Source organism: Rhinopithecus roxellana, chromosome 5, assembly GCF_007565055.1.
Source record: "Rhinopithecus roxellana isolate Shanxi Qingling chromosome 5, ASM756505v1, whole genome shotgun sequence".
In the NCBI taxonomy this organism is placed as follows: domain Eukaryota; kingdom Metazoa; phylum Chordata; class Mammalia; order Primates; family Cercopithecidae; genus Rhinopithecus; species Rhinopithecus roxellana.
Window position 1 is genome coordinate 74,459,172 of NC_044553.1, and position 27,196 is coordinate 74,486,367.

A 27,196-nucleotide genomic window follows, 5' to 3' on the forward strand; every position below is an offset into this window, starting at 1 on the left:
TAGTGAGGTGAGAGAGAATTTTCCAGTGACCTAAGGAAGGCAACACACATCCACTTGGATAAAGCAGACCTCTGAAGTTCATTTCCAGACACTACCCAGCTTTCTAAAACTGTCTACCCATCACTCTTATTTTGATGATATATTTTTCATTTTTTGTACCGATAGAAAACGCAGTTCATTCCTTTTGGATACCATAATTGTGGGAAGCAACCCGGCATTAAAATGTGTTTGTTTTCAATGTTCTGTTACATAGGGAAACCTGCTGAGGGGTCAACTTGAGTATTTCTGGCTGAATGCAAGAAATGCTCACTTATCTGGAATGCTCAGACCACAGCTAACACCTTTTTTTTTTGGAGATGGAGTCTCATTCTGTCTCCCAGGCTGGAGTGCAGTGGTGTGATCTCAGCTCACTGCCAACTCTGCCTCCTGGGTTCAAACGATTCTCCTACCTTAGCCTCCCCAGTAGCTGGGATTAGAGTCGTGTGCCACCACACCCAGCTAATTTTGTATTTTTAGTAGAGATGGGGTTTCGCCATGTTGGCCAGGCCATTTTTTGAGACAGAGTTTTGCTCCTGTCCCTCAGGCTGGAGTACCAGGCTGGTCTTGAACTCCTGACATCAGGTGATCTACCCGCCTTGGCCTCCCAAAGTGCTAGGATTGCAGGCGTGAGCCACCGTACACTTTCTACCAGACATGGGTAATGTGAATGTCAAAGCTTTCCAGACTGTAATTATAGTCATTTACTTCTGCCGTGTTTTGTCATGTACTTTGTCTACAAAAGAGTACAAGTAACCTGATATAGTTTAATCTTGAGAATTTCAGGGTCCTGTACTGCCTCAAAATAAAAATCACTATCAACTTGCATTTATAGAATAATAGTGCAAAAATCATTCAAGTATCTCCATTCCTCTGATTTTTTAATCTTATTTTATTTATTTATTTTTCTTTTTTGAGAGACTGGATGTTACTCTGTCGCCCAGCCTGGAGTGCAGTGGTGCAATCAGAACTCACTGCTGCCTCAAATACTTGGGCTCAAGCTATCCTTCTACCTCAGCCTCCTGAGCGGCTGGGACTATAGGAGCACACTACCATACCCAGCTAATTTTTAAATTTTTGTATAGATGAGTTAGGTCTCCCTGTGTTTCCCAGGCTGGTCTTGAACTTCCAAGCTCAAGTGATCTTCCCTCCCCCGGCCTCCCAAAGTGCTGGGATTACAGGTATGAGCCACCACGCTTGACTCGATTTTCATTTTTCTGATTTTTTTTCATTTCAGATGTTTCAGTTTGTCCTTCTATGGCCCCTGTTACTATAGTAATTGAGTAAAATTTCCCACAAGAACAAAGCTAGTGGTTTGTTGACTGGCATACTACCTGCTACCTTTTCATGGGCAGACAGACAAGACAACCACAGCTAATGGGTGTGCTTTATTAAGGCAGATTTGCCAACTCACACACTCCTGGTGGGCGAGCCACTTACGCTAATGCCAGCCCCCACCTCTGAAGGCCTGGCCTGCTGGCCTTGGAGGGTGGCTCTGTTTTTAACCTTCATGAGAACTTACTTCGAATGTTTTTTCCTTGTCTTCATCTTCTTCTTCGTCCTCACCACTTTGACAACTCTGGATTTCAGGGAGCAGGGAAGGGAGAAGACAGACAACCAAATTAAAGGTGAATCTAATAAACACAACTCTGCAAGGCCAGGGGACAGGATGTAATTCACAGGCACCTCGGGACCTCAGCACTGTGTAAAACCAGGAACATTTTGGCCACTGCTGGGCAACATTTCTACTGTAAATGCCATCGTTGCAGTTACCATAGAGTTCATAAATGAGAAATGAGAACACGGAGCTCACATCATCAATGGCGACCTAGCTGATTTAACCACAGACTTGAACCCTCCTCCCTTAGTCAAGTTCTGGTGTAAATGGGAGACAGGAAGGCAGGGAGCTGCCACTTCCTAGATACAGCCCCAAGGGCATGGCAATAAGATTGGAGACACATCATCTAGGATGTGAATCCTAAAGTGCCTCTTCCCACTGGGGCCCTGTGGTACAGCTAGATTAACACATAGGTGCTCCTATACCCCATCACATTCTTTCTGCCTGACATGAAAGTTTCCCTTATTCACTCAGCATTCCAGAGGTCACCATCTTTCTAGGTGACATAGAACATCTCTGGTCATACTGCCTCTTCCAGAACACTGGGAGCTCTCTCTAGTTTCTAACCTTCACCTGTGGATGTGTTTGAACTCTCTGATGTATCCTGAACATTGAGTGAAAACACAAGGGTTGTCTGTATGCCTAAGCCCCATTTAGCTGGCTTTAGAAATGTCAGTGTGAACCTATCTATCAGCACCCGTTGTTTCTGCAAAGCTTCAAGGTTTTCTTAGGAAGACGGTGAAGTGATTTATTAATATCATCTCTATGGCCCATGAATTGTGCAATGCCTGAAACCTACGTCATGACAAAGTCCCAGGCCTGCTATGCAACATGACAACTTTCATGCATCTAAAGAAGTCTAAGGGAAGATAGAAAGAGACAATGGGCAGAAAACCTGGGTGTACCTTAGCCATCATGCTGGAATAGGAGGTGTACAAAGGGTCGTCTTCCAATTTGCTGGAAAGAATGGAGGAAATATTTAGCAGGCTACCTTTTTTTTTTTTGAGACATAGTTTTGCTCTTGTCCCCCAGGCTGGAGTGCAATGGTGCGATCTCGGCTCACTGCAACCTCCACCTCCTGGATTCAAGCGATTCTCCTGCCTCAACCTTCCCAGTAGTTGGGATGACAGGCGCCCGCCACCACACCCAGCTAATTTTTTTGTATTTTTAGTAGAAACAGGGTTTCACCATATTGGCCAGGCTGGTTTCAAACTCCTGCTTCAAGTGATCCACCCGCCTTGGCCTCCCAAAGTGCTGGAATTACAGGCATGAGCCACTGTGCCCGGCCTTAGCAGGCTACTCTTTGGACCCCACAAGAAAGACTAAGAGTCATATAAATCTCAAATTATAAGTACTAGTGAATTAATCAGAAAATCCTTTCCCCCACTCTGATTCTTAGAAACCACTCTGAAAATGGGAACCAGCATTGGCTTAACATGGAATTAAGAGATTAACTGACTCATGGAAACAGTTTTAGGCTGTTTAATCTTCAGCTCCGTGTCTGACATTATGAAGAGCAGGCTGTGGCTTGATGTAGTTTCCCTAGACATATCTTTTTTTCTGGAGACGGAGTTTCGCTCTTGTTGCCCAGGCTGGAAAGCAATGGAGCAATCTTTGCTCACTGCAGCCTCTGACTCCCGGGTTCAAGCGACTGTCCTGCCTCAGCCTCCTGAGTAGCTGGGATTACAGGCGTGCACCACCATGCCTGGCTAATTTTGTAGTTTCAGTAGAGACAGTGTTTCACCATGTTGGTCAGGCTGGCCTTGAGCTCCTGACCTCAGACGGTCCACCCGCCTTGGCCTCTTAAAGTGCTGGGATTATAGGCGTGAGCCACTGCGCCTGGCTCCCTAGACATATCTTGATGGCCACATATAAGGCAGCAAGGAGGGCTGCTCAAATCTGGCTTCCCTTTTCCACCCACTGCCGTCTGAGAGAGGAAGGTTAGGAGTGGACACAAGTATCCCTGGTGCCTGGGAGAAGCTGGTGATCTGGTGGTTCTGACCTCCTCTCCGTGAGAGCGTTGCGGCTAAAATAGAGAATGATCTGATGTAGTGGGTCAGGTTGTTTTTCCGTCTCTTCCTCCTCCTCCTCTTCCACCTTTGGAGATTTCTACACAAACCAACACAGATAGGTCTTAGGCATGAATTTAATCTCGTGCCACGTGACTGCATGCGAACAAAGAGAAGGTAAAGCGCAAGGCATAGAGTGCATCAGACTAAAGCACAAAACAAAACCACTAGGTCATCTATTTATTTCAGGATAGAAGCCCTAAAGGTGCGAGGTTTGAGATATATGTGTATATATGTATATCTATTTTTTATGTTTACAGCCAATCAAAGAAACATTCCAATTTCAGGTTAAAACAAAATAAAAAGCAAAAGGCTGCCCATAAAGGGAATAGCTACAGATCCCAATCAGCTGACCTCTCATGCAAGCTCTGGGCACCTGAGTTCAGGAGGAAAACCCCACAGGGTCACCTGAGAGACTGGCTCTCTCAGGCCAACAGCTGACATATCTTTTGAAGAGCTGGGCTCGACATGGAGGTGGGGCAAGAGTTACCAAGCAGTGGAGCCATTTTGGGTCTAATACTAGTCTAGATTCAACCCAGCAAAACATTTCTCTCTCTTAACCTAACTCTTGATTCTAAAATTCTTGTTGCTCCTGAGAGCTGCCATCCTGGAGCTGCAGGCCTTGCCCTTCTCCCTTTATCAGGTCTTTTCTTTATCGCCTTTCACGGAAAGAGAAATAGCAGCTAATGTCAGAGGTAAAAGTGAATTTTCTAGCAGTGGCAGAGCCAGCAGGGTGGATCGTATTTGGTAAATTGGTGAGAACTACATGGGTTGTGTGAATGGTTCAGGGGAAGCAGAGGGCTGAAATGACGCTCATTTTCACCTTCACACTCATCAAGAAACTGAGAAAAACAACAGAGTGTCTTTCTCACCAACAGGAATATTTGAGAAGAATGAAAGACATAAAGACAAAGGGAAGGAAAACAATAGGAAAAGGCTTTAAAAAAGAAGGAAAGAAACAGAGGGTGACAGGGGAAGACAGAAAGACATTCAGAAAAGAGTGACTATCAGAAACACAGGACAAGATGAATGGAGAGAGTGAGTGATAAGAGAAAAAGGTTTGTGGGAGAAGGAGAAGAAGAACCACAGGCTGGCCAGAGAGGAGGAGGGCTTATTTTCTCTCCGAACCAGAATGAGGCTCTGTGGCACCTCTGCAGTAAGTCTTCCTCTTGTGTGTCATTTTAAGTGACTTTAGAGCATGAAGTCTGTTAGAGACAAGGCATGCCAAATTTTCTGAAAGACCAAATATAGAAATGTAAGATGCAGGAAGGGTATTTAGATGCACCTTCCCCAAAGCAGAACTACTGAGTAGGAATGTGGGGCTATGGCTGGGGTGGCCTCCTGCAACCAATGGTGCTCAAAACTTCACTTAGCATGAACCCCCCATGACATGGCTGCGCATTTCAAGAAATATTAGTTGTTAACAGCGACGATGAGGATGATGATGATAGTATTAGCACCTCCAAGGGAATATTCATCCTCTGGCTCCTATGACCATTAGCAAGGCCTCCCCTGAGCATTTACACAGTTAGTGCTTTTCAAATGTATACACACGATTCCTTGTGAATGTTTAACTGTTACAACCACACCCGTGAATTCAGAAATCAAATTCAACCACACCCATATCTGCTCCCAGGGGAGTCAGTACTTACAGCCAAATCCTGTACTAGTTTCTCTTCAAAGGAATACTCCTCTGTTTCTATCCAAAATCTCTGATAGCCATGGAGGAAGAGGTTAATAGAGCGGTGCCTGAGCGGAAGGGGTGAGAGGGAGGTCAAGAGCGATCCATGGAACTTGTTCTTTTAGTTTGGGCAGTTAATGGTTAGTAAGCAGGACAGACTTTTGTACAATTCTTATCTTCTGATTGGTCAGGGTAGCCAGTAGCATACCACAGAGCTCAATTCCAAGAAACCAGAACCCTCTACCATGACGAGTCTTGAATATTAGAGCATCTTCTGAAAATTACAGTGGTTAGCAAGACATGGCAGTTATCGGTAATCCTACTCTGTTCTCACAGGGTCTTTTTTTTTTTTTTTGAGACGGAGTCTTGCTCTGTCACCCAGGCTGGAGTGCAGTGGCGCGATCTCAGCTCACTGCAAGCTCCGCCTCCCGGGTTCACGCCATTCTCCTGCCTCAGCCTCCCGAGTAGCTGGGACTACAGGCGCCCGCCACCACACCGGGCTAATTTTTGTATTTTTAGTAGAGACAGAGTTTCACCGTGTTAGCCAAGATGGTCTCGATCTCCTGACCTCGTGATCCGCCCGTCTCAGCCTCCCAAAGTGCTGGGATTACAGGCGTGAGCCACCGCGCCCAGCCCTCATAGAGTCTTTATCACATTTCCTCTCCAGGGAGAAATCAATCACGAGGCCAAGTAACAGTCCTGAAGTATTTGCTTCCTATGGCAATTTCGGTATTCCTTTAGGCTGATCACCCTTCTAGGTAATCCAATCTAAGTCATACGGATGATCAGTGGTTTCATCTTAGAGATACCAAAATACCAAAGTGTGGCTTCTTTTCATTCTCCAAGTAACCACACTGGTAAGGTGCTCCAGCTTCTACTTAACAAGGCAAGGTTTAAGCACGTTACGTCATTGGCATATTTTCTGTGTGCCTCATGGATTCTAGTTATGTCCCTGGTATGTGGGTGCACTGAATAACTGGCACGATCCACTCCCGATAAGCCAGGATTGACTTCTGGGAGTATTACCCACTGCAAAGCAAAAGCAGCCAAGTGTTTACAAAATGTGAGGACAGTGGTGAGGAGGGAAGGAGAGGGGAGGAAGACAAGAGTCCACACCAGAGTCATTCAGCCCTGGTCATGGTTTTTGGTAGAACACAGCCCTTGCCATCTTTCTTCAAATCTGACCAATCAGAATTCTTCCTGAAAATTGTACAAATTCGTGTTTTTATGGTAACGTTAAATCATGGTCAATAAAGGAGGAGTGTACAGAGAATGAGCAGGTCTCTCCACAGGTTACATTACCATTAAAATGGGTATAAGCCTGTCATACTGAGTGTTTTCGTTAACCTTTTCCAGCCAAACTTGTTGAAAGGTGCTCAGGAAGAAATTATTAATTTTGTGTCTGGAGAGAAGCATACAAGTTTTCTTTTAAAAGCTAGCATCAGAGAAAGTTTCCACATAATAAAATAAATCCCTTTAGCCCTTTAGTTTGGGAGATTCTACGTAGTTAGAGGATCACAAGGTGGAGAAGAGAAGTTGTCTCCATCATCAGCTTCTCTGTTGTTGTTATGAAATCTACTTACAGTCCTCCGTGCTAGAGAGATCACCCACAGCAGCTCCTCTAAAACAACTGGGTTAGGGACGGTCATGCTTCATGAAGGACATAGTGAATGTGACTTACTCTTACCCATACAGAGTAAAACTACCGAAAGTGTAGCCCAGATATGTATGGTACTAATATCTTCAGTGGATTTAGAAAACAATGCTTGTTTCTGAGAGATGTAATTTCTGCCTAGCTGTTCTGGTCCTAGAGACATGTGCTCTATAGAGCTGGGCTCTTTCGGAGGCCACCTCAGCACAATGTCAGGTAGAAATCTCAACCAGTTAGGGAAGGAAACACTTTCTGACGTTTTGACACTTCCAGAAAACAAACACAAATTCTACACACTTTTGATTTTTCTAACAGGCTATGAATCTCACTTTTCTGTCAGCACTTCAGCAGCCTTAATGCCCAGGACTGTTCGAGCTTGTTTTTCAGCTTTTCATTCAGGAATTCTACTTGATTTGGTGGTGCCTCATTCTCTTCCAAAGATAGTAATCTGTTTTCTTGAAAGAGATCTGTTGGAGCAGGTATGTGTCTCAGAGAGCATGATTCTTTTTTTTTTTTTGAGACAGAGTCTCGTTCTGTTGCCCGGGCTGGAGTGCAATGGCGCTATCTCAGTTTACTGCAACCTACACCTCCCAGGTTCAAGTGATCCTCCTGCTTCGGCCTCCTGAGTAGCTGGGATTACAGGCTCCCACAACCAAGCCTGACTGATTTTTTTTTTTTTTTTTTGAGATGGAGTCTCACTCTGTCGCCCAGACTGGAATGCAGTGGCGCGACCTCGGCTCACTGCAAGCTCCACCTCCCGGGTTCAAGTGATTCTCCTGCCTCAGCCTCCCAAGTAGCTTGGATTACAGGCGCACGCCACCAAGCTTGGCTAAGTTTTTTTTGTATTTTTAGTAGAGACAGGGTTTCACCATGTTGGCCAGGCTGGTCTCAATCTCCTGACCTCAAGTGATCCGCCCGCCTCAGCCTCCCAAAGCGCAAGGATTACAGGAGTGAGCCACTGCACCCGGCCGAGACCATCATTCTTAACTATCTTCAAAGACCCTAACTAAGAAAGCCCAGGCGGTCAGTTGGCTCAGGATGAGGTTATAGGCTACTCTGGACAAATGATGGCCAAGATCCACAATTTGATGAAAACAAAATGTCAAGCATAGGAATAGCCCTTTATCTGATATTCCAAAGAAACACATTGATTCACATAAGCTTCAGAGTATACACTTGTCTAAACCAGCTTATTTTCCCTGAGCAAGTGAGAATATTCCTCCTGATTTGATAAGTCAATGAAACGGAGGCTGATATTCAATTACTAGCTTTTTTTATTGACTGAAGACCCGACCACACCCACTCTGCAATGAGTCTGAGGACAGGAATGTTATCATATCACCAAAGACACTGAATCAGTCTGGGTGGTCAACTCTGGGCCAGTCTGTCATTGACACTATTCCCTATATTGACAAGGATATGTCCCAAACTTTTCAGAAAAAGCTTCAAATATATTTTACTTCAAAGTATAAGCTAAAACACCCAAAGGCATTGTGCCTCTGGCAAGCCTCTTGAGATATCTCCAGCCTTTCTATATTTTGACAGCTAGTACACTGTACTAAGTGATTTTCAAGTTACATTTCTGTACCTGCTGAGGAAACAGTGATTTTAGTGTCAAGTGCCTGAGCAGAGAAATACTATTGGACCTGTTGATGGCATTTGGGGTAAAACATTTCTGAAAAGTTTCTTTTTTTTCCAGAAGCTTTTACATGCTAACCAAGAATCCCACCTCAGCAAAAGTAGTGTACTTCCATATGCTTACTTGGCTGACTTTGGGGTACAGATGGTGGACCTGACAGGAATGGGCTCTAGAGAGTCTCATCCGGTTTCAGTTTTTATGCTTGATTGTCTTAGCCAGGCCCTTATACTATGCAGACTGCAATAGCTCCATAGGCCAAGGATTCCAATTTCTATTCCTTGGATTAAGAGTGAGAGAGCACGGCTGTGGGAGGATACCTCCATTCCCATCGCTGGCTTACATGCCAGGAAAAAAAAAAGACAAAATACTTGCCTGGGCAGGTTGTAGAGAGGAGCCATCCTGAAGCAGGCCACCACTGCCCGTTTCCGTTGCTTTGATAGCAATTTGTGCCAGACGGCCTTCTTGGACCTCAAAGGCTGTTCCACCTGAGAAGAGATCACATGGGTTGGTGCACATTAGGGCTGATCTTCTGGTGGCAGGAGCTAGTCACCTGTAGCCCAGATTTCTTCATTCTGGAAGAATTTTGGCTTCTCAACTGCAGTTAGCAAAATGCACCCAGGAGCAGATATTTCAGTTGCGAAAGTCTTAGGTGTTCCTCTTTCTCCCAATTTTAGTCATTTATTGCCTAATAGCAGCTTAACTAACGGTAGGGGACTTAAATAGGGCATTTGAGCTAACGGCAAGAATGCACAGAACACTGGCAGGGGAAATAATGGAGAGGTCTGCTATCACAGGGCATCGAGATGGCACGTGGGGGTGATCCGGGATCATCCTTGGTCCTTGTTTTCTCAGCCCTATGTGTGGAGAGGAGCTTTGTACTGTCCAGGGTGTTTCTGCTTCCCCATTCCTCAGGGCAGATGCTCCTTACCTGTTCCAGGTGGAAGACAGCTGCTGAAATTCTCTGCACACGCTCCACTGTCTTTTCTGGATTGAAAGGTTCTTCACTCTTCAGAACATCCTTGTAGAGGTTCAGTTGCCATTTTACAGCTGGGTCATCAGACTGAAAATTGAAGCATACTCCTAAGATGAGGAACTTCCTGTACCTCTTATATTGAAGAAGCCTTTTGGTCCTACCATGGTTCCGCAGGAGTCAAGACTCCTTCTATTATGGCTTCACTTTCATTCTCTCAGTTATCTTCTGGAACACTATAGACACTGTATAGGAACTTCTCATTCTAACTTCTATGTGTCTTAATGCTTCTGTCATATTTTCTATCTTGTCATCTCTCTGTGTTGCATTTTGGATGACTTCCTCAAAGCACTCTTCTAATTTATGAATTCTTATTTCAGCTATGTGTAGCCTATTTTTAACCCATTTATTAGGTTTTTAATTTCAACGACTATTTTTTACTTTTATAATCACTATAAAGTCTTTTTTCAAACCCATCTCCCCTTCTCCTTTTTAAAAATATAGCATCCAATGATTGTTTTATGGGTTCGATTACTTCCTTTATATCTCTTTAAATGTTTTAATTATATTTACATTTACGTCTCTTTCAATAGCTCCTTATGGTTGAATTCTTCTGTTTCATATGCTGACTTTCTAATAGATTTCCTGATGTGCTCTTTGTAATTTAAAAAGAATATGAGCTTGTCTTCAGGAGGAATTTTACCTATTGGCATCTCAGCTTATATTTTAGGAGGTGGAGGCTCTCCAAGTGGTTTAACGGGTTTCTCTGTGGAATATTTGTGGGTTTTACTGGTTCAAGGCTAACTTTATGGAAGTTTCTTGCTCTGTATTTATGCATAGTGTGGGTAATTAGGGTAATTAGGTCCCACACTCCTCTTCCTTTGCAATTATTAAAAAACCAAGCCCCTAAGATTTTTTTTTCTGGCCCTTGAGAATTCTTTTTATGGCCTTTTTTTTTTTCTAGTATATTTTATCCACCATTCCTATTTGTTTGGGGTAGAAAGGAAAGACTTTCTGTGTTGGCTTAGTTCTCTATCTCAGGGCATAATGTATTTGAGGAAAGAGTAATTCAGATTCATAGGCTTTAAAACATCTCAAATAGCCTTTAAAATGAAAATTATATTTTTTTTATTGTACGAACTAGACACAAAATTATTTTGTTTCAAAATCTCTTTAGAGCAAGAGGTGCTAAAACTTCCCCCAGGTGTCCACTGCACTGTTTAACAAGACTTACAGTCAGTAAATTCTGAGACCTAATCTCCACCCTGCTGCTGTGGCCTGACATTCACATAATGGGAAATTGGAATAGATGCTTCATTGGATGCCTCTTTGCATCCTCTTTGTAATAGCTAAGCACAAACATTAAGGGCAAAACAACCCCCAAATTAAGGGCAGTTTATGTACCAGTAAATTTTTAAAACAATAATTATAAAAAGAGACAGCTAGTCCTACCGATTAAACACAAATACCCCAAAACTGTTTTTGGAACATATAAGAAGTATGAGTAAAGGAAGTGAAAAGCCGGAAGCCTCCAGCCGGAAGGAAAGCCCATGTAAGTTCTCACTGCTGTCCCGAGTCATCACCTTTTCCTGCAAGTGCAAGTTGTTCCGCAGATGTTCTCTGACCTCTTCATCTGTGTCCCTCTGTGGAAAGAGATGTCACATTTTATTCCTGGAGATCACCATGGAACTGTCAAGTAGCATATGGGGATGTGTGGAGAGTCAATGCAGTTTTGCTGGGATCTTTATTAGAAGAATGAAAGAAAAGATATTACAGAGATTTGTCCCACTGGGCACACACTGACTTCCAAACCAGTTTTTTTTTTTTTTTTTTTTTTTTTTGAGACGGAGTCTCGCTCTGTCACCCAGGCTGGAGTGCAGTGGCCGGATCGCAGCTCACTGCAAGCTCCGCCTCCCGGGTTTACGCCATTCTCCTGCCTCAGCCTCCCAAGTAGCTGGGACTACAGACGCCCACCACCTCGCCCGGCTAGTTTTTTGTATTTTTTAGTAGAGACGGGGTTTCACCATGTTAGCCAGGATGGTCTCGATCTCCAAACCAGTTTTAAAGATGAGGGCACGTTGCCTCCATACACATTAGTTTCTGTTCATCTGCTCCCCGACCCCTAGAGGAGGAGGACTAAGCCTTCAGGGGCTGAACGCCTATCACTACACCACGTGGATAACACATTCAGCCCAGGCAGACAGGCAGCTTACATGGCCGTATCGTGATTTTGCGAGGGAGATCAGCTCCTGGTCGCCTGGAGTACACATATTCAAACCAATAGGCAGCATTTTCTTGAGTGCAGCCACGATGAGGGAGGTCTGGATGGAATACAAGTCTCCCCGCCGCTTTGTCTTCTTCCGCTCCTGGTCTTGTCCTCCAGACTAGGAGATGATGTTGAAATAAACAGAGAGGGGCTCAGTGATTCTCCCAAAGGAACGGCCTCCTGTCAGAGGCAGCCTGCCTCCTTGTGGCCCTGTCAGTATAGGCTGGGCCTTACTACACTTCAAAGGACAGTGAAAAGAGTGTGTTGAACGAAGACGAATTAGGTAGCCATAAAAGACCAGCCATAACTCTGAGCCTTCTTCTGCGCATGCACACAGAACCACATAACTAAACACACATCACAGATGCCTATGGTCTTTGCTCACTCAATTCTGGACTGAACAAGTAAACTAGTGTTCTACAAAAAGAATGATTTGGTAACTGACAAAAATGGCCCCAGAAAAGTTCTGAGAATTCTGATGCTGGGGAATCACTAAAAATGTGAAAGAGCATCCAGCACAGAATAATTGCTCTGTGTTTCCAAAGCTGAAGCTGGTGTTTTGGAGCACCTCACATAGCCTCTCCACCACGAGCCAATGCAAATTCTTACAAGAAAAGGAAAATCTAAAGTAGGGCTGCTTTGGAATCCAGCTGAAGGAAAGTTAGGAGAAACACTGCAGACAGGAAAGAAAGGAACTCCTCAATCCATGGAAGCTCGTATCCATTTTTGGCTTATGCCTTCTCATCCTTTTCAGAGAGAGTTCACTCAGTGAAGTTTTGGGTTTAAGAGAGGAATCCAGGCCAGGTGCGGTAACTCACACCTGTAATTCTAGCACTCTGGGAGGCCGAGGTGGGTGGATCACCTGAGGTCAGGAGTTTGAGACCAGCCTGGGTAACATGGCAAAATGCCATCTCTACTAAACATACAAAAGTTAGTGGGTGTGGTGGTGCACGCCTGTAATCCCAGCTACTCGGGAGGCTGAGGCAGGAGAATGGCTTGAACCCAGGAGGCAGAGGTTGCAGTGAGCTGCGATCACGCCATTGCATTCCATCCAGCCTGGGCAACAGAGCAAGACTCAGTCTCAACAACAACAACAACAAAATAAAACATTGAAAAAAAAAGAGAGGAATCCAATGCACTGGGCTATGCCACAATAGCAGCCCCAGGCAACCCACTCAGAACCCTCAGCATCTCCAGCACAGGGAAATCACATGGTGGGTCCAGGTGGATTCAAGGAGACAAGGCTCTGTAGTGACTCAGTTTTCATGATTCCAGGTTCCAGAGAAGCAGAGCCACTCATGTGGTACGTGCTTGCAGGACTGGGCCTCAGTGGGCACCTGCGGGAAGTGGGGAGGGCTGGGTAGCCAGAAGCAAGTCAGGGACTCCGGGAAAGAAGGAAGTGGTGCTCACCAAAGTTTTGTGCCATGAGATACCATGAAGTGTTTGCAGCAATGAGGGGGCAGCACTGTGGTTTATCATGGCATACAGATACAGGGCTCTGGGAGCATGCCAGATGCCTCCCCTGGAACTGGCATGCAAGACCTGGTCCTCCTAGGCTTGGGCAGAATTCATTTTATGGGAAAAGGCTTTTGGAAGAGAAGAATAGGGTCAGAATTAACACTGTGTTGGGACTAATCTCTTTAAATTGCTTTCCAAATGGCAAAAGAATTTCAAAATTATTAATGGACACTCTCAAGAAGAGTGTCAATTCTTTCAGCACTTGTGGTGGCTGTACTTTCAGGTGATTGCATCACAGTATCACAAAAACCACAGCAAAATCCCTGGCCAGCAGAACCCCAGTCTGGCCAAACATTGCCAGAAAATTCTATTGGTTGCAGGGGTACCTTGTGTCCAGTGCTCCAAAACACCAGTCAACCCCTGGACAGCAGTGGGAGGGGCAGTAAGAAATATAAACAGAGGGATAGAAATGGGGTTAAGAGGAGGAGGCTCCTGGTGTTCCAGAAAACAGCAGGAAGGGAAAGCTGCCTCACACACAGACTGTGCGTGTGCCGACTGTCATTGGCTGAGTGCTTGCTGAGCTCCTCACCATTCTGCAACCAGGTTTCAAATGCTAAAGGTTGCGACTCAGGGCAAAACTCATTTATAGTCTAAATTACCCTTGAAAATGTTTCAAATTATCCATAAAACATAGAACCTTGTTACATGTAGATAAACTATGTGATATTACGTATGTATACATGTAAAATATAAATGGTAATACACAGTATGCAATCGAATAAATATGTTCAAAAGTGTGACTATGTGGATTTGATTACACAATCTAAATTATTTCCTGCTCACTCTCTATTTGATTGGGCTGATCTCATGTTCTTCTAACCATAAATGCTGCATATGCAATATGACTCCAATGTGCCTGCTACTTATATAAAACATCTATGATCCTCCCCAAACCCCTGAAATATTAACCAGTTTTGTAAATGAGACTGGGATTGCTCAGGGGAGTTAAGCAAGTTTTCCAAGATCGCACAGCAAGTAAGCCTCTGAGCTATGCAGATGCAAGTCTATCTTGCCTGGGCTCCATCTTCCTTTCCTAAGAGCTGCATGTACCCTGGTTCCTGTGCATCTCCACTTCTTCACTGCCTAGTGTAGAGCGGAGGGTTTGGGAGAATGGCAGCTGACACACATTAATTAAGAGGAAGAGAAAATGTTCAGTTATAACCTGAAACTGTAACTGGGAAATTCTCTCAGGGTAGTCTTTGGAAGACTCTCTTTCAATCATGGGAGCCTTATACAGGAGGCAGGACATCTACAATGTGAAAGGGCTGAGACCACTAATAAAAAATAGGACTCTGGCCCTGGGTAGCACCCTGAGGAGTAGTGGGTTCTCAAGCCCTGTCAGTCATCCCTATCTCTGTTAGTGTGTTGGCTGCCGAGAGGGCAGCTGGAGAAGGGAGCAGAGATAGCAAGGAGACCTCGGTTAGGGTGAGGCTTGGCTGGCTTCCCCGGCTTCCCCATTCCAAGGGTGGGTAGGCCTACTTTCACTCTTTGACAGGCAGTTGTCTTTCCTGGAGCAGGCCTGGGGGACCTCCAGGCGGGAAAATCCATTCTGTACCACCCCCATGGTGATCACAGTGCAGAGGGGGCCAGAGCCTGGCATCTCTAATACTAGGACAGAAAAGACACGTCATGCATTTGACCTGTACCTTTACTTGCATGGCCTGTGTGGAAAGACAAAAGAAAAGAAACAAGGAGAAGAGTCAGTCAGTAAAAGCAGGGCTCTAAGGCATAAGGCACTATATGTTAGTTATAGCTTCTTAGCCCCCATTTCTCAGCCAACACAACAGAAACTCAATGCTTCTAGAAGCCAGTTGAGCATGGCATGAAGAGTGAGTGGGAGGTTAGGATGGAGGTTAATTTGGTCAAAGGACTTACATCCAGACCAAGCAATCTACTTCTCAGGTAAGGTCAACCCAGAGGCAGCCTTCCAGACTGTGTGGCACTCAGACCCGACCCAGGCTGGTCTTTAGATCTAGAGTGTTCTTGTAGGTGGCCAAATCTGAAGTCCCTGCCCTTCTACCTCCCTCCTTTCAGTTGGGTGGGCTATAGACAATCGGTCACGTAACCAAAGAGCCCAATTTTCTTTCTTCCTTCTACCCACCACATTAGCAACTCCAGCACATCTGTGGCTACAGAGAGGGGAGAACTGAGCTAAGGGGCAATGCTTGTGTTTATGTTAAAAGAAGGTAGCGTAGGCCAGACACACTGGCTCATGCCTGTAATCCCAGCACTTTGGGAGGCCGAGGTGGGAAGATCACTCGAAGCTAGGAATTTGAGACCAGCCTGGGCAACGTAGCCACTGTCTTTACTAAAAAAAAAAAAAAAAAAAAAAAAAAATTCAGCTGGGTGTGGTGGTGTGTGCTATAGTCCCAGCTACTAGGGATGCTGAGGCAGGAGGACCACTTGAGCTCAAGAGTTCGAGGTTACAGTGAGCTACGATCACACCACTGCACCCCAGACTGGGCAACAGAGGGACACTGTGTCTTAAAAAAAAAAAAAAAAAAAAAAAGGAAAAAGGAAGATTTATTAACAGAAAGTACTCTAGGAATATCCAAAGTAATTCATGATCACCAAAAAACCTAAAAGATGGAGCGTTTCCCTTCTTGTGCTACAACCTTTAAACATACCTTTGGTTGGGGCTACAGATTCTAATTTTATTTGTTCTGTCACATATTGCTAAGATTGGTTAACTCATTGCAATTTTCTAATGAAATGCTTTTAAAAAATTGGTGGTGGAAACATTTTATTTTCTTTCACTTTCTTCCTTTTTTTTTTTTCTTCTTAAGAGACAGGGTTTCACTATGTTGCCCAGGCTCTTACTGAACTCTTGGCCTCAAGTGATCCTCCGTCCTTAGCTTCCTCAAGTACTGGGATTACAGGTATGAGCCACCACACCGGCCCATGTTTCATTTTCTTAATAGGAATTTACAGATTCCTATACCTTCAAAATCGTTTCATCTCCCCACACTTACATCATAAACTATCACCAGTAGTTAGCTTATAATCAGACAGTTGATTTTGTGTGTAGAACTTAAAAGACAGACACAGGCTTTTGTGGGGTAAGTGACTCTGGGGACACATCACAAGGGGACGGCACAGGGAGAGCTGGTGTCAGGCAGAATTCTGAACAAAGGCAAGCCTGGGCCATGGGAAGCTCTTGTCCCACTGAGAAGGTAACTGAAGCAATGACAAGTCAACCCAACATTAGACAGAGGAAAAGAAGACCTTCTGTCAGTCAGTCTGAGAATGAGAAGCAAGAGATAGAGTAAGAGGAGGGCAGAAGGGAAGGAAATGGTGGAAAGAGGCAGAGATGGAGAGAAGGGAGGGGAAGGGGGGAGAAAAGGGGAAGGGTGAAACGGTGGGGGGGAGGGGAGAGGAAGAGGATGAGTGTGCGTTCCCGTGTGCACGTTTATGAGAGAGAGAGACAGAGTATGCACACATGCCTGTGAGTACACAGCAGAAGTGCAAGAACAAAGAGAATAAAAACAAAAGGGAAGGCCGGGCGTAGTGGCTCACGCCTGTAATCCCAGAACTTTGGGAGGCCAAGGTGGGCAGATCATGAGGTCAGGAGATTGAGACCATCCTGGGCTAATACGGTGAAACCCCATCTCTACTAAAAATACAAAAAATTAGCCGGGCGTGGTGGCGGGCGCCTGTAGTCCCAGCTACTCCAGAGGCTGAGGCAGGAGAATGGCATGAACCCGGGAGGGGGAGCTTGCAGTGAGCCAAGATCGCGCCACTGCACTCCACCCTGGGCGAGAGTGAGACTCCATCTCAAAAAAAAAAAAGACAGAAAAGTGGTAGGGGAGGGAATGAAAGAGGGAGAATGAGCAAGAAAATTCGTGTGAATGCCCTTGAAAAACTCAAAGATAGCTTCTAAAGTATTTCCTGTCCTTTTTCGATCCACTGAAATCACACTTCACGCAGTGGAGTGGCTCTGAACTATACAGCACTCCAATATTTCCTGCATCATGACACTTTTTTTAAATTTTATTGCTTATAACCTTGGTCAAGGAACTGGCATTTCTTGGGCTGAACACATTCTAACTTACCATTCCCTTCCGAGGAAGCTGCTGTCATTTTTCCAGAAACAAAAAAAGTTTCGAAACCAAACAAAAAACACCTGCTCAGCTTAGTTACATTTAGCGTAACGTACATTTGCAAACCGGTGTTATATACACAAAATATACAATGAGCTCTCACAAGCAAAATCTGCTTTGACTGCCCCAGAAAAACAACGTTATCTTCGAACTAACCTTCGACTCATCAAGTAGTAACAGCGTGGCTCACTGTATATTTTCTCCACTGCCTTTCCATTCTCAGTGGCATATGTGGTGTGTGTGGCATAGGGCATTCACATACATATAGCTCCACAAAGCCTGCCATATGCACTGAGGCTAACTTCATTTTTACAACACCAGAATTCAGTTAAGAGTGGAGATAAACGCAAATACAGGTCACTGTTCAGATCAGGTAGTAGAGAGAACACCTAACTGCGGGGAGGCAGACGCAATAGGGAGTCAACTGATGAGAAAGAATACTCCTCCCCTAACCCCTCAGTATGTAGTTCCACATCCAAAATATACCAGAAATGGCTATGAGTTACTGCTTATTGGAGGCATGGTATCTCTTTGTCTGAAATAATGCACTACATTTCTCAAATATTATTCTATCCTAGAGATACTGTTGAAACTCACTTTAAATCAGAACATCTTAGTAGAGCTGGGAGAAGTCAGGTAGTGAGCTCAACCCCATTCTGCAGATTGGAAAATTGGGACCCAGAGGAGTTAAGCGAATGATGCAAGGTGTAGCTCCAGCCAACAGCTGGGCCGGGGGAAGACTTAGCTTCCTTTCACGTTCCGGTGTATTTACCACTACACTGTGTCTCAACTCAGGCAACAGGAACAACATGAACACTTGTTACCCTGAGGACCATGGCAAATATTATTCAACATCTAGGGAGTGTCCTCTCTTCCATTCATTACATTGTAATTTTGACCCTATCCCATTGTGGCTCAGAAATAATTGGCATATGACAACAACAGAAATGAAACAAAAGACTATACCTCTACAGACTAACCGGACCAGCAAGGACGAGGCCCACCTTCTGAAAATGACCATCCTTTGTCAAGAAACAAACACCTCCTTTTCCTCATTCGGTGATGTGAATGAACACAATGTCAGGTTAGTTTGTTAGTAGGTGGGTTTTGAAATGCCATTTTCTGTTACCTCATCTTTTTCCAAATGTAAACCCAAGGACCTTGAGCATTCATTCATTACCAGAGGTTTGAGATGTCTTTGCCATTTCTGCTCATCCAGGATCCAAGTCCTGGTATCAGAGTCATTTCCATTGCTTTGTGATTGTTCCCTGACAATCCCAATGGATGCTAGCTAGTTCAGTCCTGAGCCATTGAATCTACCCCAATTTGAAGATCGGGCCAGGAGCTGTGGCTCATGCCTGTAATCCCAGCACTCTGGGAGGACGAGGTAGGTGGATCACTTGAGGTCAGGAGTTCGAGACCAGCCTGGCCAAGATGGCGAAACTTCACATCTCTACTAAAAATACAAAAATTAGCTGGGTGTGGTGACATGTGCCTGTAGCTCCAGTTATTTGGGAGGCTGAGGCAGGAGAATTGCTTGAATCTGGGAGGCGGAGGTCACCGAGAGCTGAGATCACGCCACTGCACTCCAGCTGGGCAACAGAGTGAGACTCCATCTCAAAAAATTAAAAAAAAAAAAAAAGATAGTATGGTATCTGTCTGGGATTTATTGACTTTCTGTAGGTAGGTGACTCAAAGAAGAGGCTGTGATACCTGTAAGAAGACCTGCAGAGGCAACTTAAGATAAGCTAGCTGTCCCAGAAAGGTGGATGTGAAAAACCCAACCTCATCTACATCATATGACAGTAGATGTGTTTACCAAAAGACAAATGCAAAATGAATTTTGGAAAATCAAATAAAACTAAAGTAGAAAGGATCCCTCTGCAGCAAAGATTCCTCATGAAGATGATTGCTCTACTTTGTATGTATGTAATTTTGCTTGTCAAACTTTATCAAGCAATGCATACTAGAAGTGTATAGAGCATATTATAAACTCTAACAGTCAACTTCTGCATGTTGGAAGAAATGTGCCAACATAAATAAAAGCAACAGAAAGCTCAGACTGATTGCAACTAACCAGAGTTAGCTATGCTTGCTGGAGCTCCAGGTGCTAAAGTTTTCGTTTTTGGTGTCATACCAGCCCCTTGTCTGCAGCTTATATATGAGACCTCCATCCCAAATGGTTATTTGGAAAGATGCCCAAGGGCTTTGTTACAAACCCATGATTCTCATCTTTCCAGAGCTGACTTTTACTTCTGAGGGTCCCCATGCACACTCCACTTTGATGTTCCTCAAAGGCAGCACTGTACCAGCAACGAGAGAGATGCACATCTAAGGTATTACATGTCACTCATACTTGACATATACAATCAACCCTCATTGAGGCACATTTCTTGGGGATATGGAGTCAAGGGTAAGAAAGATCACATTTAAGTAGGCTTTGATTTTGAATGTACACTTGGAGTATGTCTGAGAAGTCTCTTAAATCAAAATAAAGAAGCCTCAGTGTGCAGAGCTGATGTAAGAGGAGCTGGGAGGCTAACTTGTGCCGCTTGTATTCCTGCTATGCTCCTCTCTCTAGGTTACTCTATCTTCAGAGAGATGTCTGATATGCCCTTTCTCAAACATTTCCTTAAGGAAATGGACAAATGTTTGGCTTTCTGAGTGCAACTGTCATGAAAAAGAAACAGAAGGCATTAAGAGATCAACACAGCTGAAATACAACAGGTATTGAAAATTACAGAGAGGAGGAAAACAAGCATGACGTAAGAGTACGTGCTGTCAAAATCTACAAAGCAAGGTAATTTTTTCCTAGCTATCAAAAGGTGGCTCTAGGCATGTGTATTTCTGTATCCCCACTACACAGGAAGTAGTTCTATTTTAAAACCACTAACAGCAGCTTTTGTTTTGGAGACCTCTCAAATGCCTTAGGCAAGTCTTGAAACTTAAGCTTTTTGACATACAAGCAGTTATTTATTCATAAAATGTGATGACCACGCTTATTTGAGAGCAGTTTCTTCTGGTTCGTTCTCAAAGAAACAGCAGCAGAGACTGTTGGTTATGTAGTTTGACCTAAACGCAGTACAGTGTTAATCCCCAGAAAATATGAAATATATCCAAGTCATGGCTGAGGTTAAGGTTGAAGAGTTTTTGGAATTGATTTCTAAGGACTTACTTTTGACATCTTGCTTTTGCTGTCTCCAGTTAAAAATGCCAAATTATTAATTTCATTCTGAATCACAAAATTTTGCTCTTCCCTCTTGAAGTTCTAAGTGGGAAAGAATTGAAAGAGCAAACATTACAAGAAAGTTCTGTAAACCAAAAATAAGATTCTAAGCTCCCCATGTAATTGAATAGACCCCTCCTCTCAGCCAAGGTGATTCCAAAGACACCTGAAAAACTAATTCATCCATGATGGGAAGAGGGGGTCAGGCATGTCTCATTATACCCTCTCCCTTTTAGAGTTTAGGCATATGACCAGCATTAACATTAAAATAGAGATCTTAAGACTGACAGAATACTCTTGGTAGCAATAAGACACCAAATTCCAACCTGACTCTAGTATAGCATCACAAGACAGAGAGCAGGCCCTGAAGGAAATAAAAATATTTTACCCCAAAATATATTTATTTGACATATTTTGAAAGGGCTCTGCAAAGCTGTCTCTCCTGTGGGGAAAAATCACATTCTATAGAGAATCCCCTTCCCTTTCCAGGTCTTTTCCTGATCTTCAAGAGATTAAATGAGAGCCTAGCACCTTTGAAATGTCTGAATATGAAACATTTGTCAGCTGTTGTCTCTATGGGTGGCCACGTAGGAGACTTCATCTACATAATAAGAATGTTGGTCTCCACAATCCTTTGTCTTAACTCAGATACTTAACTCAGATTGACAACTGTCAATCAGAAAATCTTTGAATCCACCTATGACCCGGACGCCCACTACCTACCCCTATTAAAATGTCTTGCCTTTCCAGGCTAAACCAAGGTATACTTTACATTTATTGATTTACACCTCTGTCAGTAACTTCTGTCCCGCTGAAGTGTATAAAGTCAAGCTGTAACCCAACCACCTTGGGCGCATGTTCTCAGGACCTCCTGAGGCAGGGTCATGGGTCATGGTCCTCACATATGGCTCAGAATACATCTCTTCAAATATTTTACAGCGTTTGACTTTTTATCATCAACAGTTGTCCAAGGTCTGCAGCTTTCACAGCCATTCTAAACCCAGGGCCCAAATGTGTTCTTACGTGAGATTTACACCACAGGATGAAGACTTCTGCCACCATGCGGAAGAGCTGGTCAGAATCAGCATCAGGGCTTTTCAGCCAGTTAGATCTGGGTCCAAAAGTAAATGAATAGGCATTTGAAAATCAGTAGGGATTAAAGTATTCACACCCTAAAAATTATACCAACACTGGCGACAAGCATTTATCCAGATCAAACTGCATTCTCATATGAAAACAATAATCAGGGAGACTAAATAGCAATATATTCCTTAAACATTTAGATATAGGCACATAATTACGGTAGATTTCTTGAAGGATCTACGATAATTATTTCCATTTGCCAAAGGATTCAAGAATTACCTTAGCAAACTGATGTCAGATATCAACATTTCAAAATGGTCAAAAGTAGGTTATGTTTTTTCTTTAAACTGATTAGTAGATTAAGGTTAAGCTCTAAGTTTTGGGAGATGCTTCCCTTAATATATAAGGCTAGCAAAGGTAGGCAAGTCTTGGTCGCTATGACATCTAACCTTGTCCTTGACATCTGTCATCGTCAAACCTCTGAAATTCTGAGCACTCTCAACAGTTCATGTCCCACCCCTTTTTCCTTCAAAGCCAGTTTTATCAATGAAATTTTGTAAGATAATATGTTTTTCACTGTGATTTGAAGTGTATAAGCAGAGATCAATTATCCTCATCTATGCCCTCTAAAATGGTTTGAAGATTCCCTATAAATAAGCATTATTCATAAAAAAAATAGTTAAGAAATTTTGCAGTAGCACCAAGAAGGCTGAACTGCAGTTTCAGAAATTCAGTTGTTTCTACAAGCTGTCTTGCAGTGAAGTGGCTTACATATTCAAATTAAATTATACTTCCAAAGGCTGGGTAAGTTGCCATTTTCAAATGTCTACAGAGACCTGAAACTAACTGAAACAAACAACAAACAAAAAAAAACCCCACTGTTTCTCTGCTCAGCACTTCTGATATCAAACATGTGGGGGTTTTCTCACATAAAACAATTCTTCAACTCTTCAGACACTGATTGACCTACACTTCAAATACGACACTAACTACCTGGAGTTTGTGCAGACCCCACAGGTTAAGGGCTCAGACCCACAAGCCTGCCCCTCACTTCAGATGCCGGTCTCAAGTCCCAGGTTGTGACCTGTACTTCTGACCAATTGGCTACAACCAACCCGTTCACTGGGTTCAATAATTTGCTAGAGCAGCTCACAGAACTCAGGAAAATACTGGATTTACCATCACCAGTTTATTATAAAGGACACAACCAAGGAATAGCCGAATGAAAGAAATGCATAGGGCAAGGTATGGGGGAAGAGGCAGGGAGCTTTCATGCTTTCTCCAGACACACCACCTTCCCAGTACCTTCATGGGTTCAGCAACATGGACATCTCCAAACCCCATAGCTTAGGATTTTGTTCTGTGGTGGCTCCATTATCTAGGCATGATTGCTGAAACCACTGGCCACTGGTTATTAAACTCAATATGCAGCCCCTCTCCTCTTCCTAGAGGTTAGGGGAGGGTAAATGGTGGTAGGGCTCAAAGTCCCAACCCTGTAACTGCAGAGTTGGTACATCTGGCAGCCAGTCTCCATTCTCCAAGAGTCACCTCATTAGAATAAACTCAGGTATGGTCAAAAGGGGCTTATTATGAATAACAAGATGCTCCTTTCACCCCTTTCCTTCAGGAAATTCCATGAGTTTTAGAAGCTCTGTGCCAGAAAGCAGGGATGAAGAGCAAATACATATTTATTATATCACAATATCAGACTGACACAAGTTAAACTATTGTCTTTCTTAAGGTAAAAAAATTTGCGTCTCAAAATGGTCTGAAAAACCTGATGCCTCTTGCCCCATGTAGGGTAACAGCTACCAAAAGCCAGTTCCTTAAGCCCTAGGACATCAGACTGAATTGTGGGTAGCCTGTACCTCCTACCCATTCGTGAGGAGCACCAGGCTAAGAAATATAAAGACTCATGAGGCCAAGATCACTTTGGGATCCCTCTCTTATCTCCTGAATTCCTTACTGCCCTTGGTTCCAGCCTCAGGGACATTCTTATGTAATCTCTCTTGTTTTCAGATTCAAGCAGCCTCTCCTTTATATAGCTGGCATTACTGGTTGTCTGCCCAATACTCATTCTCCTCTTCTTCCATAGTAACAAACCCCATTTTGTTCAGGGTGGCACTGTGCCCTGCTAAAGATCACATTACCCAGCTTCCCTTGAGCTACAGCTATGTAACTAAGTTCTGATCAATACGATGAATGCAGAACTTGTTGGACGGGCCTCCTGGAAATAAATCTCTAAGAAGGGATCAGATAGCTGAAGGTGCCTTTTTGCCTTTCTCCTGTTGATTTCCTACTTCCTGTCTGGAATGAAAATATGGTGGATGGAACTCTTAATTGGCTTATTATGTCATAAAGTAACTTCAAAGATGGAAGGCAATGTTGAGGATATAAAGACAAAGGAATGAGGCTGGGCATGGTGGCTCACACCTGTAATCCCAGCACTTTGAGAGGCCAAGGCGGGTGGATTACTTGAGGTCAGGAGTTCGAGACTAGCCTGGCCAATGTGGTGAAACCCTGTCTCTACTAAAAAAAAAAAAAAAAAATACAAAAATTAGCTGGGCAAGGTGGTGGGCACCTGTAATCCCAGCTACTCAGGAGGCTGAGGCAGGAGAGTCGCTTGAGCCCGGGAGGCAGAGGTTGCAGTGAGCACCCAGATTGTGCCATTGCACTCTAGCCTGGGCCACAGAGCAAGACTCAGTCTCGAAAGAAAGAGAAAGAAAGAAAGAAAAAGAAAGAAAGAAAGAAAGAAAGAAAGAAAGAAAGAAAGAAAGAAAGAAAGAAAGAAAGAAAGAAAGAAAGAAAGAAAGAAAGAAAGAGAGAGAGAGAAAGAGAGAGAGAAAGAGAGAAAGAAAGAAAGAAAGAGAAAGAAAGAAAGACAAAGGAATGAGGCTTTCTAACGAGGAACAATACTGGCCCTAGCTGAGCTATCTTTGGACTTCTTTCCTGTGTGAGATTAAATTTCTCATTTGTTTAAGCCACTATAGCCAATTCTCCATTATAAGCAGCCAAATGCAATTCAAACTTGAGGCTTGAAGTTGGCAATGCTTTCTGATTTCTTTCCTATTGATTTTTCAGGGTCAAATGTCAAATTTTATCAGAACTACCAGCTGTTCATTCCTTAGTGTTTTGGTTTAAATGAGCTTCATAGGTTTTCGAGATGCCTTCAGTGGGAAAAGGTGAGGGTCATATCCTATCTAGCCAAGGAAAAGCACAGCCACAGGGACTGTGAGGAGCAAGAGCGTCAGGAACAAAATCTTGAGTAACTATGGTTTCCTGGTGGGAGAAGGAAAAGGATTTTCATCTTGTTGCCTTCGTGTGAGAATGCAGTTTCAGCTGAACATATTTCTCTTTGGCCACCCCTCTTCTAAGAGGCAGATATTTGCTCTTTATCTCTACTGAGGTTCTTTCTTCAAGTTCAGAGTGATAAGTGCAATGAAAAACATCTCATTAAAGGTTTTCCCCTAGGCACGCAAGTCAAGGAAGGTGTTTGTGGGAGAACGGAAGATCCTGACCCAGCTTTTCATATTCACTCATACCCTCTCTGCCCCCAATTAATGCAACAAGGTGCTTCTCCTGCTTGATCCCAGTCTCCTATGGGATTCACCATCTCTGTCAATATTTAGTCGCTTGATTTTCTTGTAGATACCTAGCTGATCTGTGGGTCTCTTTTAACATCTGCACTGCTTGCCAAAAGGCAATTGGAAAACTCAAGGCTAGGCAGAGAAGAAGGCTGGGTTTAGAGGTAACTGTCAGAGATTCTGCCATATCACTCGAATAAGGTACATTGTCCTCATTTAGTAATTTCTCATCCCTCAGCTCCATCCAACCCTTCTGAATCTCCAATGTCTATTATTCTACACTCTATGCCCATGTGGACACATTATTCAGCTCCCACTAAGTGAGAACATGTGGTATTTGGCTTTCTGTTTCTGAGTTGTCTCATTTAAGATAATGGCCTCCAAAATCCATCCACATTACTACAAAAGACACGCTTTCATTCTTTTTAATCACTAAACAGTATTCTACTGTGTGTGTGTATGTGTATCCCACTTTTTTTTTAAATGCAGGCATCCATTGATTGGATGCTTGGGTTGATATCATCTCTCTGCTGTCGTGAATAGTGCTGCAGTAAACATATGAGTGCAAGTATCTACTCGATATAATGATTTCTTTTCCTTTGGGTAGATACCTAGCAGTGAGACTGCTGGATTGAATAGTAGTTCTATTTTTAGTTCTTTGAGAAATTTCCAAACTATTTTCCAGAGAGGTTTTTGTATTGGGTGATGGTTACACTAAAAGTCCAGACTTTGCCACTAAGCAATGTATCTATGTAACAAAACTGTACTTGTACCCCTTAACTTTATAACAATAACCAAAAGAGCAGCAGCAACCCAAGTGGATAAAATAACTGAGCACAGTCGCAGAAAAAAACAAGAAGCATAGGAACAGAATCCTGGATGGTGGCAGGAGTATGGAGACTTAGACTTTCATTTTCAAAAAGACAAATGGGGCCGGGCGCAGGCATGAGCCTGTAATCCCAGTACTTTGGGAGGCCGAGGCGGGTGGATCACCTGAGGTCAGGACTTCAAGACCAGCCTGACCAACATGGCGAAATCCCGTGTCTACTAAAAATACAAAATTAGCCAGGTGTAGTGACGCATGCCTGTAATCCCAGCTACTAGGGAGGCTGAGGCAGGAGAATCACTTGAACCCGGGAGGTGGAGGTTGCAGTGAGCTGAGATCGCGCTGCTGCACTCCAGCCTGGGCAACAGAGCGAGACTTTGTCCCAAAAAAACAAACCAACAAACAAACAGAAACAAAACAAAACAAAAACAACGGACAAATGATCAGGTTTGGAAAGAAACTAAAGCCACGCTCCCGTGTTCACAGTCAGCATGTCTACTTTGGAGGTAAGAGCTTTTTTCAGCTTTGTTCGAAAGCCTCCCCCAGAAGACCAAGCCTGAGGTAGCTGCTGCATGGGATTTACTCTAACTGCATGGGATTTACTCTAACTGCATGGGATTTACTCTAACTCCCTTCAACAGTTTGAGAGAGAGGTTTTCACCAAAAATCTCACTATTTAAAGTTCAGTGCTAAGTTCCAAATATTTCTGACTCCCAGGAAGGGGCCTAGGAAGCTGATTGCCTTTTAGAAAGAGAGACTTGTTTAGGCCAGGTGCGGTGGCTCACTCCTATAATCCCAGCACTTTGGGAGGCAGAGGCAGGCGGATCACCTGAGGTCAGGAGTTTAAGACCAGCCTGACCAACATGGTGAAACCCTGTCTCTACTAAAAATACAAAAAAATTTAGCCAGGTGTGGTGGCGTGTACCTGG

The 27,196-nt window shown here is 43.7% G+C and overlaps 1 protein-coding gene across 2 annotated transcripts in view; it reads right to left on the minus strand.

Annotated features, from left to right (window-relative positions):
- RYR3 (ryanodine receptor 3) overlaps nt 1-27,196 on the minus strand; it is a 407,410-nt gene that overhangs the window by 52,435 nt on the left and 327,779 nt on the right. Inside the window, exons 67-77 of one of the 2 annotated variants that reach the window (XM_030930995.1) lie at nt 21,798-21,885; nt 20,724-20,816; nt 15,095-15,109; nt 11,878-12,048; nt 11,248-11,307; nt 9,623-9,754; nt 9,067-9,179; nt 5,376-5,472; nt 3,657-3,763; nt 2,560-2,611; nt 1,559-1,615 (exon numbers count right to left, since the gene is read on the minus strand). In XM_030930995.1, the coding sequence (XP_030786855.1) occupies nt 1,559-1,615; nt 2,560-2,611; nt 3,657-3,763; nt 5,376-5,472; nt 9,067-9,179; nt 9,623-9,754; nt 11,248-11,307; nt 11,878-12,048; nt 15,095-15,109; nt 20,724-20,816; nt 21,798-21,885 (985 nt within the window). The remainder of the gene's footprint in view (nt 1-1,558; nt 1,616-2,559; nt 2,612-3,656; nt 3,764-5,375; nt 5,473-9,066; nt 9,180-9,622; nt 9,755-11,247; nt 11,308-11,877; nt 12,049-15,094; nt 15,110-20,723; nt 20,817-21,797; nt 21,886-27,196) is intronic. The other variant, XM_030930996.1, reaches the window with a different exon arrangement.